At 44.3% G+C, this 14,952-nt stretch overlaps 1 protein-coding gene across 1 annotated transcript; it reads right to left on the minus strand.

Annotated features, from left to right (window-relative positions):
- Window positions 1–80: 80 nt before the first annotated feature.
- IL17B (interleukin 17B) lies at window positions 81–12,289 on the minus strand. Its single transcript, XM_030213348.1, has 3 exons — window positions 12,170–12,289; window positions 3,215–3,546; window positions 81–1,599 (listed from the first exon to the last, which is right to left on the minus strand). The coding sequence occupies exons 1-3, from the start codon at window positions 12,188–12,190 to the stop codon at window positions 1,347–1,349; spliced, it is 606 nt and encodes a 201-aa protein (XP_030069208.1). The 5' UTR covers window positions 12,191–12,289; the 3' UTR covers window positions 81–1,346.
- Window positions 12,290–14,952: the final 2,663 nt, after the last annotated feature.

Genomic DNA, 14,952 nt, shown 5'->3' on the forward strand with positions numbered 1-14,952 from the left:
CAAACAGCCCCCCCCCCCCCCCCCACACACACACACACAAAATCTTATACTTGTATTTTTAGAAAAAAGTGGAGGAAAAGACCTCAATAAGTCTGCGGTACTTATGCAATTTTCATAACGATACAGTAACCAGCAGAACAGCCAACCTCCAAAATTACTTCTTGTTAATTCAATGATAGAAATGTTTTCATTTATTAGTTTTTAATGTAGAAACTGCTAAAAAGCAGCATTGTATGGACAAAAGCACTCTTATCTCATAAATCCCGATGGGGTTTATAATATAATGAAAGAAAAAGCTGCAGCTAGAGCCCCGTTTCATGGTTAGATTTTGTGATGCTGTTTTATATTTTACAGCATAGAAAAAGGAAAGCAGATTCTGAGGGAAAGAAAGCCTGGAATGTTCTTTAAGAACCAAGGTTTTCTCTTCCTGAACAGGGTATCTTGGCACCACTGTTGGCTGAAAGGAGCTGATGTCACCCAGAAGAGGTGGCATCGCCCTGTGACCCTTTCTTTGCAAAGGTTCCTCTTCCGCTGTCCAACTCCAATGCCTGTTACTGGGCAGCAGATAAAGTATTAAAGTGACTGGGAAAGTGGACAGAGGTGAGATTATTTTTATGTCAAGCTACAACCAAATTGGCATAAGGTGTGTAATTAACAACTCATTGTTTGGCAACTTTGTTAAACTAAAAAGCAGGAGGGCCCTTACCAGCGAGACAAGATTAGGAAACCTCAAGGCCTCAAGAGCTACAAATGAACCAGATTTTTAAGGAACTCTGATTAGTATGGATGAGATAGATTTGCATGCATGCTATTTCAGTTGCATGCAAATCTCAGGCATATTCATCAGGGATCCTTGAGGACTGGAGGTTTGTCACCCTGCCACACAGGAAACTTCCTCTAGTATACTTTACAAAGAGGATCTCTACAGGTCAGGGACATCGTAATTAATTTATCCAAGTGATGAAAAAGAATCCCACAATTGTACAGTGAAAGACAGAGCAGCTGTACCGGCCCTGGAAGAAACTCATACTTTGTACAGTATACCTTGGTGAGATGCACATGAGGTCTCACAGTCTGCAAGGACTCCAGGTAATAAGGGGTACATTCTGTTTTAATGAAAGGAGGTGGCAGGGGGTCAGACACTTTGAACATACATTTGTTGTAAAAGTTAATGATTTTGGAAAGAATAAGTACGGAAAACCATAGTTTTTGAAGAGAAAAAGTCCAAAGAACAATAGATCGGATTTTCTTGCACCAAAGAACTGATTACTGAATGGCTAGTGGCACATGTGGAAGTAGGGAGAGCAGGGGGTGGGGGATTGGCAGACTGGGCTGGGTCAGGCTCATCATAAGATGCAAGTGCATCCCACTGCCACATTCTCCATCACACTTTCATACTTTCTGCACTTCTTCCTGGGCTTGTGTTTCTGGCCAGCCTTGGCCACATGGCAAAGCTGCCTCTTCACAGGGATTTTGCTGTAGATGGGGATGCTGGACATGGTGCGGTCCTCCTGCATGGTGAACGGGTTAATGCAGCCTGAACACAAGCACCGGGCTTCAGGGATATCAACAGGAATGCGATGTTCATCATGATTTATACTGTGGAAGAAGAGAAAAGGCAGAGTTTTATATTTTGTGAAAATGACACAAAACAGTTACACAGTGATGTGGTAGAATAAGGTTCATGTGGAACAAACATTAGGAAATTGTATAGAGGAAGAATTTTGTTATGCCCATTACCTGCTTTGGATTCATAGTGTTGCAGGGTTCAGGTATTTAAGTAGTGTCGGTAGGGTATACTTTTTGAACAGGTAAGATTTTAGTGATTTCCGGAAGTTTAGGTGGTTATTGTTTTCACGGCTTTAGGTAGTGTGTTCCATAGTTGTGTGCTTATGTAGGAAAAGCTGGATGGATAAGTTGATTTGTATTTGTAGTTACTATCCCATCTTGGTCTTGATCTACGGATCCCTTTGCTATTCCAGCACTGAGACCCCCCCCCCCCCCCCCCACACACACACACGCACACGTACAGCTTTGCCAGTGCACCACAGTCCTTCCTTTGCAGAACCTCCTGCTATTCTAGTACATAAGCGTTGGCATACTGAGACAGAACAAAGGTCCATCAAGCCCAGTGTCCTTCAAAATGTCACTATATATGGTCCGAGGCATATTTTCAAAGCACTTAGCCTTCCAATGTTCCATAGAAACCAATGAACTTTGGAAGGCTAAGTGCTTTCAAAATATGCCTGTGGCTGCTGGGGGGCATGGGTAGGTATGAACATATGACCCTATTGTATTTGCAAATTCCATTGGCTACCTGTGCAGTTTCAATGTAAGTGTGCGCAGTATGAGAAACTGCTGTACACTAGCTGGGTTGGTCAAACTGTCTACTCCTGTGAGAACTTTGGGCTCTGAGCAAGCTGCAAATCCCTGCCATGGCTCAAGCATGATGGGCTGCTACGAGGGTGGCTGGACTTCTATGGTCTATGTCCCAGAAGTGCCAAAGAAAGACCATTATCAAGTATTATACGTCATATTCATTGATTTAATCATGAATTGATAATGAGTGTGACAGGCAGACTGGATGGACGGGTCAGGTCTTTATGAGCCGTCACTTATTATGTTACCATGTATTACCAAGGATGCCACCTAGATCCTTTTTCTGGTTAGTGACTCCTAATGTGTACTGAAACCCTCCACAGACGCAGTCCTACCCTGCAGCATCCCTTGCTGTTCTGGTACTGAGACCCTCACCCACAGCTCTGCCAATGCAACTCAATTCTGTACTGCAGCAGCCCCTGCTATTCCAGTACTGAGACCCTCACCCACACAGAACCTCATTCCTGCCCTGCAACAGCCCCTACTATTCCAGCACTGAGATCCTCACCCACAGCTCTGCCAATGCCCCTCACTCCTGCCCTGAAGCACCTTCTTTTAGTCCACTGCTGAGCCTACCCTACTGTCCCAAGCATATTCCAGCAGGTGTGCTTAATATTTGGACTGGACAAACTAATCATTCCCTTCAATTCCCACTTCATATATGATATACTGTTCTTCCCCATTGGGTATCAATGGGTATAAAATCAAAAGCAAATGTGTAGTGTATTACAGTTAATAAACCTTCAAGAGCCATGACAACTGATGACAAAATCCCCAAAGGTCAGTCTTCATATTACTGAGTTGAGAACTCCCTAACTCATTCCTCACGCCTTACCTGTAAGTCCAGGGTGAGAGACTCCGTTTATTGGACACCCACAGCCTGAGGTTCACCTCACACTTGCTCCCTGCTGGCTCTGAGCTGTTCAGAAGTTGGTTCACCATATCCTGGAGGCTTTGTTCGTAATCTTCCACCAACGTATAGTCCCTTACACCAGCCGAAGGGACTGCGTTCACACGCAGCACAGGGTCTGGCGAGGTCTTCTTGAATCCTCGGTGTGTATTCACCCCATGGTGGTCTTTCTTTCTGCTTTTTTCTTTCTTGTGCTTGATTTTCGGATGTTCAGCAGGAACCAGTACCGTAAGCACAAAGAAGAGGCAGAATAGAAACTGAAATGTAGGAGAAAACGATTCAGCTAGAGGTCAGAGCTATGCAGCCATAAAACTGTACCTCAGAAACAGTTTCTGTCTCAGAGGCAGTTTCTCCAAATGGGTTAGTTTTGTACTTAACATAACAAGAATGAACCTCATTCCTAAGCCAGGGTCTGTGGAGTAGGATCTCGGGGGCTGATGCTCAAAGCCAGGCATAAATGAGCAAAACACAAATCCCATAATGCAGAAAGGAACGCAAAGAAATAGTGAAGTAGTGCTTTTAAAAAAATCTTATGCAAATGATATGCATAGTTGGCGCTAGCAAACCAAAAGCAAGGGAAGGAACGTGCCCAGCGCTTTCACAGAGCGTTTGCTGTAAGCACAGCTCTTGTGCGCATGCCCAGACAAACCCAGAAGTGCAAGCACACGTTGGCACAGTTTTTCTGTGCTTTTACATACAAGTCTTTCAAAAATTGCACGTTAATTTTTTTGAAATGTTCATATTTGAAGCACAGAAAAGCAGGCACCGATATGAGCTTTTTCCTTGGACTTGCACACATGCTTGGTTCTCATTTGCTCAAACTTGCAGGGGCTTCCTTCCACTTGCAAAAGAAGAAAACAATAGCAGTGCAATGTGAACAACTGATGAGAAATCTGGAAACCTACGCTGCCCCCCCCCCCCCCCCCCCCCACAAGCTGGCAGTAAATTGTCGGCATTATGGGCCATCATTTCCTTCTTTTGTTATGCTTTGGGAAGGACTATCTACTGAATTATCTCATTAGCATGCATCTAAATGCATTTCCAATACAATAATGTTTAGCACACACTTTAACACCTGCACTCAAGCCTTTTGATTATTCTGCACACAATAGCATGCAAGCAAATCAGGCACTAACCATTTTTTAAAGTTGGCATTAATTTGAGCATCGGCCCTCTCTTAAATTTACCACTAAAGCTCACTAGTACTTACATTGTGAACACTGATGCTGGGTTCCTAGGACTGAAGGTTTGGGGCACAGAAAGACACACAGGGAAGGTCTCTCAGGTGACAGGGAAGAGAGATAGGGGTGGTGGTTGTCTCATGTGACTTTGCCATAGCTTTCTGAGGGTCCAAAGTGGACATAAAAGATTGAATGCAAATAACGGTCTTCTTTGAAAATATACGATTCCCTAATGTGTCTGTACCCATGAACCTTATTCTACCACAACATTACAGTATTTGTTCATACCGAAATTGGTGAACGCCTTTACGGTACTATGTAAGCCACATTGAGCCTGCAAGTAGGTGGGAAAATGTGGGATACAAATGTAACAAATACATAAATTACAAAGCTTTTCTGAGGGAGATGTAAAGCAGATTGAGTAAAGGCATTAATAGGAACAATCACTTCTGCCATTCCTCCCCTCATATCTTGTGAGAATGCCACATTTGACTATTAAAAAGCTAAAGCAAAATTCATATTTGTTTTGCAGTTTATGTTAGCAATGAAAGCACTCAGTGTTGAACATCTGAATGTGTTTGGACATGACCACAGAAAATCAAAATTATAGTATGGGGATGGATGAAGGCGCATTACGTTTAATATACTAAGAAGCTGATCATATTCTGAAAATATTTTTGTATTAAAGTCTTTGGATCAGTTCATTAATTGATTTGCTTTGCTGTTCTGCCATGGATTAAATTCACTCTCCATGGACTAATAAGTCCATAAGTGCATAATGTTGCCACATTGGGACAGACCGAAGGTCCATCAAGCCCAGCATTCTGTTTCCAGCAGTGGCCAATCCAGGTTACAAGTACCTGGCAAGATCCCAAAACAGTAGAAAACATTTTATGCTGCTTACCTAGAAATAAGCAGTGGATTTTCCTCATCTTAATAATGGCTTATGGACTTTTCTTTTAGGAAGCTATCAAACCTTTTTTAAAACCCGCTAAGCTAACTGCTTTTACCACATTCTCTGGCAATGAACTCCCAAGTTTAATTATTTATTAGGATTTATTTATTATTTTTTTTATTTGTTGCATTTGTATCCCACATTTTCCCACCTCTTTGCAGGCTCAGTGTGGCTTACAATACATCATGAATTGTGGAAACATATAAGAAAATATACATTTAGCATTACAGAAGGAACATGGGTTATATGATGATGGTAAAACATATTAGTAGTTTAACAAGCAAATATTATAAGGCATTTATATTTATAGCCTTTTTGAAGGAATTCACTCAAGGTGGTGTACAGCAAGAATAAGACAAACTTAAGCAATGGTCAATTACAGCAGTAAAAATATTCAAACAACAATACAAAGTATGGTATAGTTTGCTACATTATAATGCCAACACAATACAGCAGCATAGGGTGTAAGCAAAGATAGAACATATAGATAGATAAGATAGAGTAACAGGAGTAAGAAAATAAGGGACTAGTTAAAGAGATCAGAAAGGTGATTGAACATTATCTTGGCTACAGTAGGAGGGGATAAACATGTCCTGCTATACTATGTGCAGCCAGTGTCATTTAATTACAACTCAATAACTTAAAATAACATGTTTATTGTAACATAGTAACATATAGTAACATAGTAGATGATGGCAGAAAAAGACCTGCACGGTCCATCCAGTCTGCCCAACAAGACAACTCATGTGTGCTACTTTTGTGTATACCCTACTTTGATTTGTACCGGTGTTCTTCAGGGCACAGACCGTATAAGTCTGCCCAGCACTAGCCCCGCCTCCCAACCACCGGTTCTGGCACAGACCGTATAAGTCTGCCCAGCACTATCCCCGCCTCCCACCACCGGCTCTGGCACAGACCGTATAAGTCTGCCCAGCGCTATCCCTGCCTCCCAACCTCCAGTCCTGCCTCCCACCACTGGCTCTGGCACAGACCATATAAGTCTGCCCAGCACTATCCCCGCCTCCCACCACCGGCTCTGGCACAGACCGTATAAGTCTGCCCAGCACTAGCCCCGCCTCCCAACCACCGGCTCTGGCATAGACCGTATAAGTCTGCCCAGCACTATCCCCGCCTCCCACCACCGGCTCTGGCACAGACCGTATAAGTCTGCCCAGCACTATCCCCGCCTCCCACCACCGGCTCTGGCACAGACCGTATAAGTCTGCCCAGCGCTATCCCTGCCTCCCAACCTCCAGTCCTGCCTCCCACCACTGGCTCTGGCACAGACCATATAAGTCTGCCCAGCACTATCCCCGCCTCCCACCACCGGCTCTGGCACAGACCGTATAAGTCTGCCCAGCACTAGCCCCGCCTCCCAACCACCGGCTCTGGCATAGACCGTATAAGTCTGCCCAGCACTATCCCCGCCTCCCACCACCGGCTCTGGCACAGACCGTATAAGTCTGCCCAGCGCTATCCCTGCCTCCCAACCTCCAGTCCTGCCTCCCACCACTGGCTCTGGCACAGACCATATAAGTCTGCCCCGCACTATCCCCGCCTCCCAACCTCCAGCCCCGCCTCCCACTACCGGCTCTGCTATCCAATCTCGGTTAAGCTCCTGAGGATCCTTTCCTTCTGAACAGGATTCCTTTATGTTTATCCCACGCATGTTTGAATTCAGTTACCGTTTTCCTCTCCACCACCTCCCGCGGGAGGGCATTCCAAGCATCCACCACTCTCTCCGTGAAGAAATACTTCCTGACATTTTTCTTGAGTCTGCCCCCCTTCAATCTCATTTCATGTCCTCTCGTTCTACCGCCTTTGTATCTCCGGAAAAGGTTCGTTTGCGGATTAATACCTTTCAAATATTTGAACGTCTGTATCATATCACCCCTGTTTCTCCTTTCCTCCAGGGTATACATGTTCAGGTCAGCAAAAGGTTGCAGCTTTGCCTATTTAGTGGTAGAACATAATTACCCGAGCTAAGTAGTAAACAGAACATAAATGGACATCCAGCCACAGCCAACCAAACCAATAAATCACTTACCCCGCCATAACAGCTACAGCAAGCCACAAGGCCTAGACCTCCAGACCTGAAATGCCAGCATATTGACTGATGGGTGAGTGTTATGGTCTACTTCAAAGGACCTTCTTTGAAATTGCTCTCATCTCAGGCACCTTCCCCCCCCCCCCCCCCCCCCCCCACAAGCTGTGACAAGCAAACCAAGCCAAAACATTGGGTGGGCAGGAAGGGCAAAGCAGACGCCCTGAGCTACATGCTAGACCTTGTGGACCTGCCTCCCAGAAATGCTAAAAGATCAGCCCACAAATTCCTTAATCTGCACTTCCCCAACTGCAAAGGATTAAAATACAAGCTATCACATGCTACTAGCTTCTCCTACATGAATACACTACCAACTGACCTGAAAACGATTAACGACATTACTAACTTTCACAAATCTCTGAAAACCTATCTCTTCAACAAGGCCTACAATGGGAATCCATAGCTTAAGCATAATACCTCACCACATCACCCTACTCTGCTAGATATATTTCTAGAACTTTGTTTAGATCTTTTTTCCTCATCCATGATCTTGTTGTAACACCAAATATATCTATCTCCTGGAATGGCGATGCAACAGGTTTTTGTAAGCCACATTGAGCCTGCAAATACAGTGGTGGAAATAAGTATTTGATCCCTTGCTGATTTTGTAAGTTTGCCCACTGACAAAGACATGAGCAGCCCATAATTGAAGGGTAGGTTATTGGTAACAGTGAGAGATAGCACATCACAAATTAAATCCGGAAAATCACATTGTGGAAAGTATATGAATTTATTTGCATTCTGCAGAGGGAAATAAGTATTTAATCCCTCTGGCAAACAAGACCTAATACTTGGTGGCAAAACCCTTGTTGGCAAGCACAGCGGTCAGACGTCTTCTGTAGTTGATGATGAGGTTTGCACACATGTCAGGAGGAATTTTGGTCCACTCCTCTTTGCAGATCATCTCTAAATCATTAAGAGTTCTGGGCTGTCGCTTGGCAACTCACAGCTTCAGCTCCCTCCATAAGTTTTCAATGGGATTAAGGTCTGGTGACTGGCTAGGCCACTCCATGACCCTAATGTGCTTCTTCCTGAGCCACTCCTTTGTTGCCTTGGCTGTATGTTTTGGGTCATTGTCGTGCTGGAAGACCCAGCCACGACCCATTTTTAAGGCCCTGGCGGAGGGAAGGAGGTTGTCACTCAGAATTGTACGGTACATGGCCCCATCCATTCTCCCATTGATGCGGTGAAGTAGTCCTGTGCCCTTAGCAGAGAAACACCCCCAAAACATAACATTTCCACCTCCATGCTTGACAGTGGGGACAGTGTTCTTTGGGTCATAGGCAGCATTTCTCTTCCTCCAAACACGGCAAGTTGAGTTCATGCCAAAGAGCTCAATTTTTGTCTCATCTGACCACAGCACCTTCTCCCAATCACTCTCGGCATCATCCAGGTGTTCACCGGCAAACTTCAGACGGGCCGTCACATGTGCCTTCCGGAGCAGGGGGACCTTGCGGGCACTGCAGGATTGCAATCCGTTATGTCGTAATGTGTTACCAATGGTTTTCGTGGTGACAGTGGTCCCAGCTGCCTTGAGATCATTGACAAGTTCCCCCCTTGTAGTTGTAGGCTGATTTCTAACCTTCCTCATGATCAAGGATACCCCACGAGGTGAGATTTTGCGTGGAGCCCCAGATCTTTGTCGATTGACAGTCATTTTGTACTTCTTCCATTTTCTTACTATGGCACCAACAGTTGTCTCCTTCTCGCCCAGCATCTTACTGATGGTTTTATAGCCCATTCCAGCCTTGTGCAGGTGTATGATCTTGTCCCTGACATCCTTAGACAGCTCCTTGCTCTTGGCCATTTTGTAGAGGTTAGAGTCTGACTGATTCACTGAGTCTGTAGACAGGTGTCTTTCATACAGGTGACCATTGCCGACAGCTGTCTGTCATGCAGGTAACGAGTTGATTTGGAGCATCTACCTGGTCTGTAGGGGCCAGATCTCTTACTGGTTGGTGGGGGATCAAATACTTATTTCCCTCTGCAGAATGCAAATAAATTCATATACTTTCCACAATGTGATTTTCCGGATTTAATTTGTGATGTGCTATCTCTCACTGTTACCAATAACCTACCCTTCAATTATGGGCTGCTCATGTCTTTGTCAGTGGGCAAACTTACAAAATCAGCAAGGGATCAAATACTTATTTCCACCACTGTAGGTGGGAAAATGTGGGATACAAATGCAATAAATAAATAAATAAGCAGGAAGAATCCTGCTCCTAGGAGGCCTCAGCATCTTAACTACCCTCCTCCCCCCCCCCCCCCCCCCCACCTCTTCGCAGATCCCTCTCACCTTAGAGCATTTGAATAATGCCAGCCAATTCGCTAGAACTAGCTGCATATCCTCCAGCCTGCCCAGCAAGCTAACTAGCCTCCCACTATGGGTACCACTAGCCATTCACTCACCCTCCTCCCGGCCTGGGTGAGCAAGGCAATCAAGAGGCCCACCATGGTCGCCCAGGCCGTCGTCAGGTGCGGCTCACACCCTTGTTATGGGCGGGCTCAAGACAAGCTGTCACCCTTGGTGATTTCTATCTGGCAGATAGAAACTAACACTGTGATAAACTGTGTGTCATAGCAGTATTGCAGGTCTTCAGGACAGCGTTCGCACGTAGGTGACTAATGGTGAGCTGAGGTTCCAGTGACACAGGGTTACAAAAATGAATCTGCCACTCTGATGTCTTTAGCTGCAGCAGAAGATCTGAAACCAAGCCCTCATCTTCATCAGTATGAAGAGCATAAGCCTTCTGTAATGTATCTATAATTTGTGCATTTGAAGAAACAAATGAAGATATGGGAAAAGTGTGATCTTTGTGGAATGAGGTGTTAAATATATTTGTAAAGTGATGACCACTGTTCACACACACGAGAAAAGAAACTACTATGCCAACATCCTGGGGTGGAAAAGGGGCAGCAGCATTATCCCACCAGCTCAGCCCCCGCCCTATGGCTGGCAGTAGGAAAGGTGCTTAAGAGCATATGGGTTTCATGGGATGATCCAGGAGACCTCCAGCTTACATGCTGCTTGTGAAGGTACAATGTTTATGCCAGAGATGGCCCTGGTAGATAGTTTGCAATTTGCCATAGGAGGCAGGGGGGACCGGGGGTGCAAATTTGAACTGTAATATCTTAGCACTGGCCTTGACTAAAGTTATGCTTAACTATGAAAGTTTGGAATCAAATTTCGTCTATTTGATGTTTTCTAATTATTTCAAACAAATAATATGCTAAAAAAATATGCAAATTCCTTAAAACTCTTGCTTCACACTTTTAAGATCCTGATATTTGCATTATACTTGCAAATTTGAATTCAGCTTTTTAAATGTATTTATTTACAAACATTTTTATATTTTATTTGCACATTTGTTATACCGCCAAATGAACAGAAGCTATGAAGGTGGATTAGAAAAGGAGGTAAGAGTGGTAATTAGCCCCTAACAGTAAACATCAGATGCATCAGAAGGACCAGGGTGGTGTAGATCAACAAAAATTACAATACTTAAATGTAAAAAAGACATCTGAGCACACAAGGAAACAGGAAAGGAGAGGCAGAAACAGAGAAAGAACAAAAAGGCAGATCATCAAAGTAAAGCCTCAGAGACCTGTCAGAAAAGCCATGTTTTCAATGTGGACTTAAATTTTGGGCAAGAAGAAATGGAAGGCTGATCTCCTACATATCAATGAAAACAAATGAAACCTTCCCTTTCCCACCATCCTTAGTAAAACGTTTAATGTTTCCTGGTTACAAACATCTTCCCTAATTTCTGACCTGTCTTGACCTAGCTCCTTATTGCTATCAAAAACTACAGAAAACCTCACATCTACCCCAGTATATCCGGTATTCTGACATTATGGATAAAGCCAAGTTTGTAGTGCTTCACAGAAAGAGTCGCAATGGTTCAAGCAGGTGTAAGTTGGTAGGCATTTTGCACTTCCAAATGCTCTTGACCTCCATGGAGCACGCTGCAAGATTTGCAATGATGGGACTTCCAGTAAGCCCCTCTGGGGCACTAATTTCTGGGCTAGATATCAAGGGGCTTCCTCTAAACGTCATGCACAGCATCTTAAATTGTGCACAACAAAATTAGAGAGAACACTGGTGGACACAGTCATTCCGGTTCCCCTGGCAGCCTTCACTCAGAATTTCTTCCCTTTTTTTCAAGTGGTTCTTAGTACTCTGACATCCCAGGCTCCAAGAGTTTGTGAATGAATATAAGGGTGAGGAGATTGCTGGAATAAAATCCTGAGTAAGCATTATATTTATGTTGTGGCTCTCTCATATCTTCCATACCCCTGTTGCAGTCTGCTCCCCCCCCCCCCCCCCCCCCAACTCTTGCCCCAGTCGCAGATGCTTTTGCAACAATATCCCTCTGGTATATAATAACCTGGCAGTGCCCCCCCCCCCCCCCCCCCCCCCCGGGCTCCCTCCTTCTCTTCCCCACAAATAAATAGTTGATCTGTCTGACCATTTCTGTAATTAACCTGTCTGCTTCTCCTCTTTCTACTTACATTTACACTCTGTTTTACAATGGTATTTGTCTCTTTAACATCTCCCCCATGGCAGTTCCCATTTCTGAATCAAGGTGTAAAGAAAACATAAAGCAAACTTTAAAAAAATGCATAAAACTACCTACCAGTTTCTGAGAGGAAATCATGGCACAGGGAGCCAGGGACAGACCCAGAAAATGGGAGAAGATCTCTCCAGATGTCACACATTGAAAGAAAACAGGCTGGAAGAAGCAGTTTAGAAATATCTCTCTGTGTACACAAAAGCAAACAGCCCCTAATCTAAAGCCATCTCCCTGGGGGTGGATCTGAGGTGTACAATACCTTTCTAAAGGTACTGGATATGCCTCCGTTTGCCACACACAGCCCCTGCCAGCGTGTGCTTTCCCACAGTGAGTACACAGTAACCACTGATAGACCCATTCTGTTTATTTTAATTTCTTTTAAAGAAGCAACACAACCATGCTGCTGCTCCCAGACAAGCTGCCTTGCTTTTTCCCAGTTGGAAGCTCCTTGTGAAAGTCATTGTCTTCCACTTAAGGAGCAAGAGGAACTGGTCTGAGATGATGCAGGTTAGCATGGTACTAGTGACCATTTATTCCAGGCTGAGGAGGCCACAGGCCAGGGTGCCCAGCAGTTGGGGCTAACATGGCACCGTGCCCTTGCTCTGCCCCCCACAACTCAGGTATCATAAGAACATAAGAGTAGCCATACTGGGTCAGACCAATGGTCCATCTAGCCCAGTATCCTGTTTTCCAAACGGGCCAAGCCAGGTCACAAGTACCTGGCAGCAACCCAAATCGTGGCATTCCACATAGAACCCCAAAGAATAGCAAGATTCTGGAATTCCAAAGAGTAGCAACATTCCATGTAGAACCCCAAAGAGTAACAAGATTCCGGAATCCTAAAGAGTGACAAGATTCCATACAGAATCTCAGAGTAGCAACATTCCATAGTACAAATCCCAGGGCAAGCAGTTGCTTCCCATATCTGTCTCAATAGCAGACTGGATTTTTCCTCCAGGAATTTGGCCATACTTTTTTATACCCAGATACACGAACCGCTGTTACCACATCCTCTGGCAAAGAGTTCCAGAGCTTAACTATTCGTTGAGTGAAAAAATATTTCTTCCTATTTGTTTTAAAAGTATTTTCATGTAACTTCCTCGAGTGTCCCCTAGTCTTTGTACTTTTGGAAGCAGTAAAAAAATCAATTTACTTCTACTCATTCTACATCACTCAGGATTTTGTAGGTCTCAATCATATCACGGGAGCCACAAGGATACAGCACAACGTAATGAACATGCAACAGGCGAGTGGGGGCCAACGGGAGGGAGTGTCATGGTTATAAGCAGCGACTGTGAGGCACGACCCTCTTTCTTCCAAGGTGCGGGCAACGTCCCAGACCAGCATGACCTGGGGACTACTGCAGTCACAGTGGAGGGGGTACCTGAGTCAGAAAGGAAATGGATGGACTAAAAAATTTGAATGAGATTGATTGAGAGGTGTGCCCTGTTTGCAGGGCTAGTGAACCCCTTGAACAATGGACTGCTCACACTTGAGCAGGAGCTGGACAGGGCCACCTTGCTGCATGGCAGGTGCTATCCCCCCACACCGCGAGGGCTTTGCTAGATTGTATGGCAGGCCAACATGTTGGCTAGATTAAAAGCACCAGATGGCTCGGGTACCAAGTCGTTTTAACTGGCCTGTTCATGTATCAATAAAAGCTGCAGCCTAATGTTTTTACCATCAATAAACTGTGTGGGTAACTCATTTCTCCTGCTGAAGCTCTCTGTCGCCCATTGAGTCGGATCAGATAGGCAAGAAGCAGAAATTACAGGGCACGGGGAAAATTTACGGCTGCACATGTTATTGGGGTTTACCTTGCAGAAAGCCTGGTAACATCCTTCTCAGTGACGTGTTTGTGTGGGACAAGAATATACACTCTTTCAAAGTAGGCATAGAATTACTCATTTGTTCTGTTCAAAGTATCTGCTAATTCATATCATATAAAACTCAAAGTTTCCACAGTGCCAGCAGCTTCCAAACAGGTCAGCTTAAGCTGGAGGTATATAAACCTCAATAAATAAATCCCATTAAATAAAATATGGTCCCCCTAACTCTATAACATTGCACGACTACGCACAGGCAATAGATGCGTGTAATTTCATTGTTAAATTAGGTGCTAATTGGCACTAATACGCAATTATTGGTGATAATTGTAACTGCACTGGGTGTTCTATCTTTTTAGCAATGCAAATTCTATTAGTGCATAACTGCGAGAGGGGTGGGGAATGTGTGGGTCAGGGAAGTGACCATCAGTATTGTATAACACGCTGAGGTTATATAATACTGATGGCATTTAGGTGTGAGCAACCATTGGTACTAACTGGCACCTTAGCCAATTTAAGGGTCCTTTTATAAAGAACAGTGGCCAATCCAGGTTACAAGTACCTGGCGAGATCCCAGAACAACAAAACACATTTTGTGCTGCTTATCCTAGAATAAGCAGTGGATTTTCCCGACTTCATTTTAACAATGGCTTATGGACTTTTCTTTTACCACATTCTCTGACAATGAATTCCAGAGTTTAATTACACGTTGAGTGAAGAAATATTTTCTCCGATTCGTTTTAAATGTACTACTTAATAGCTTAATTGTGTGCCCCCTAGTCCTAGTATTTTTGGAAAGAGTAAACAAACTATTCACGTCTACTCGTTCCACTCCACTCATTATTTTATAGACCTCTATCTTATCTCCCCTCAGCCGCCTTTTCTGCAAGCTGAAGAGCCCTAGCCATTTAGTTTTTCCACATAGGTAAGTCATCCCATCCGCTTTATCATTTTTGTCACCCTTCTCTGTACCTAAAAAGTGGCCTGCACTACTTTTAGTGGGTGATTTTCCCGTGCGCT

The sequence above is a fragment of the Microcaecilia unicolor genome, chromosome 8 (genome assembly GCF_901765095.1).
Source record: "Microcaecilia unicolor chromosome 8, aMicUni1.1, whole genome shotgun sequence".
NCBI lineage: Eukaryota > Metazoa > Chordata > Amphibia > Gymnophiona > Siphonopidae > Microcaecilia > Microcaecilia unicolor.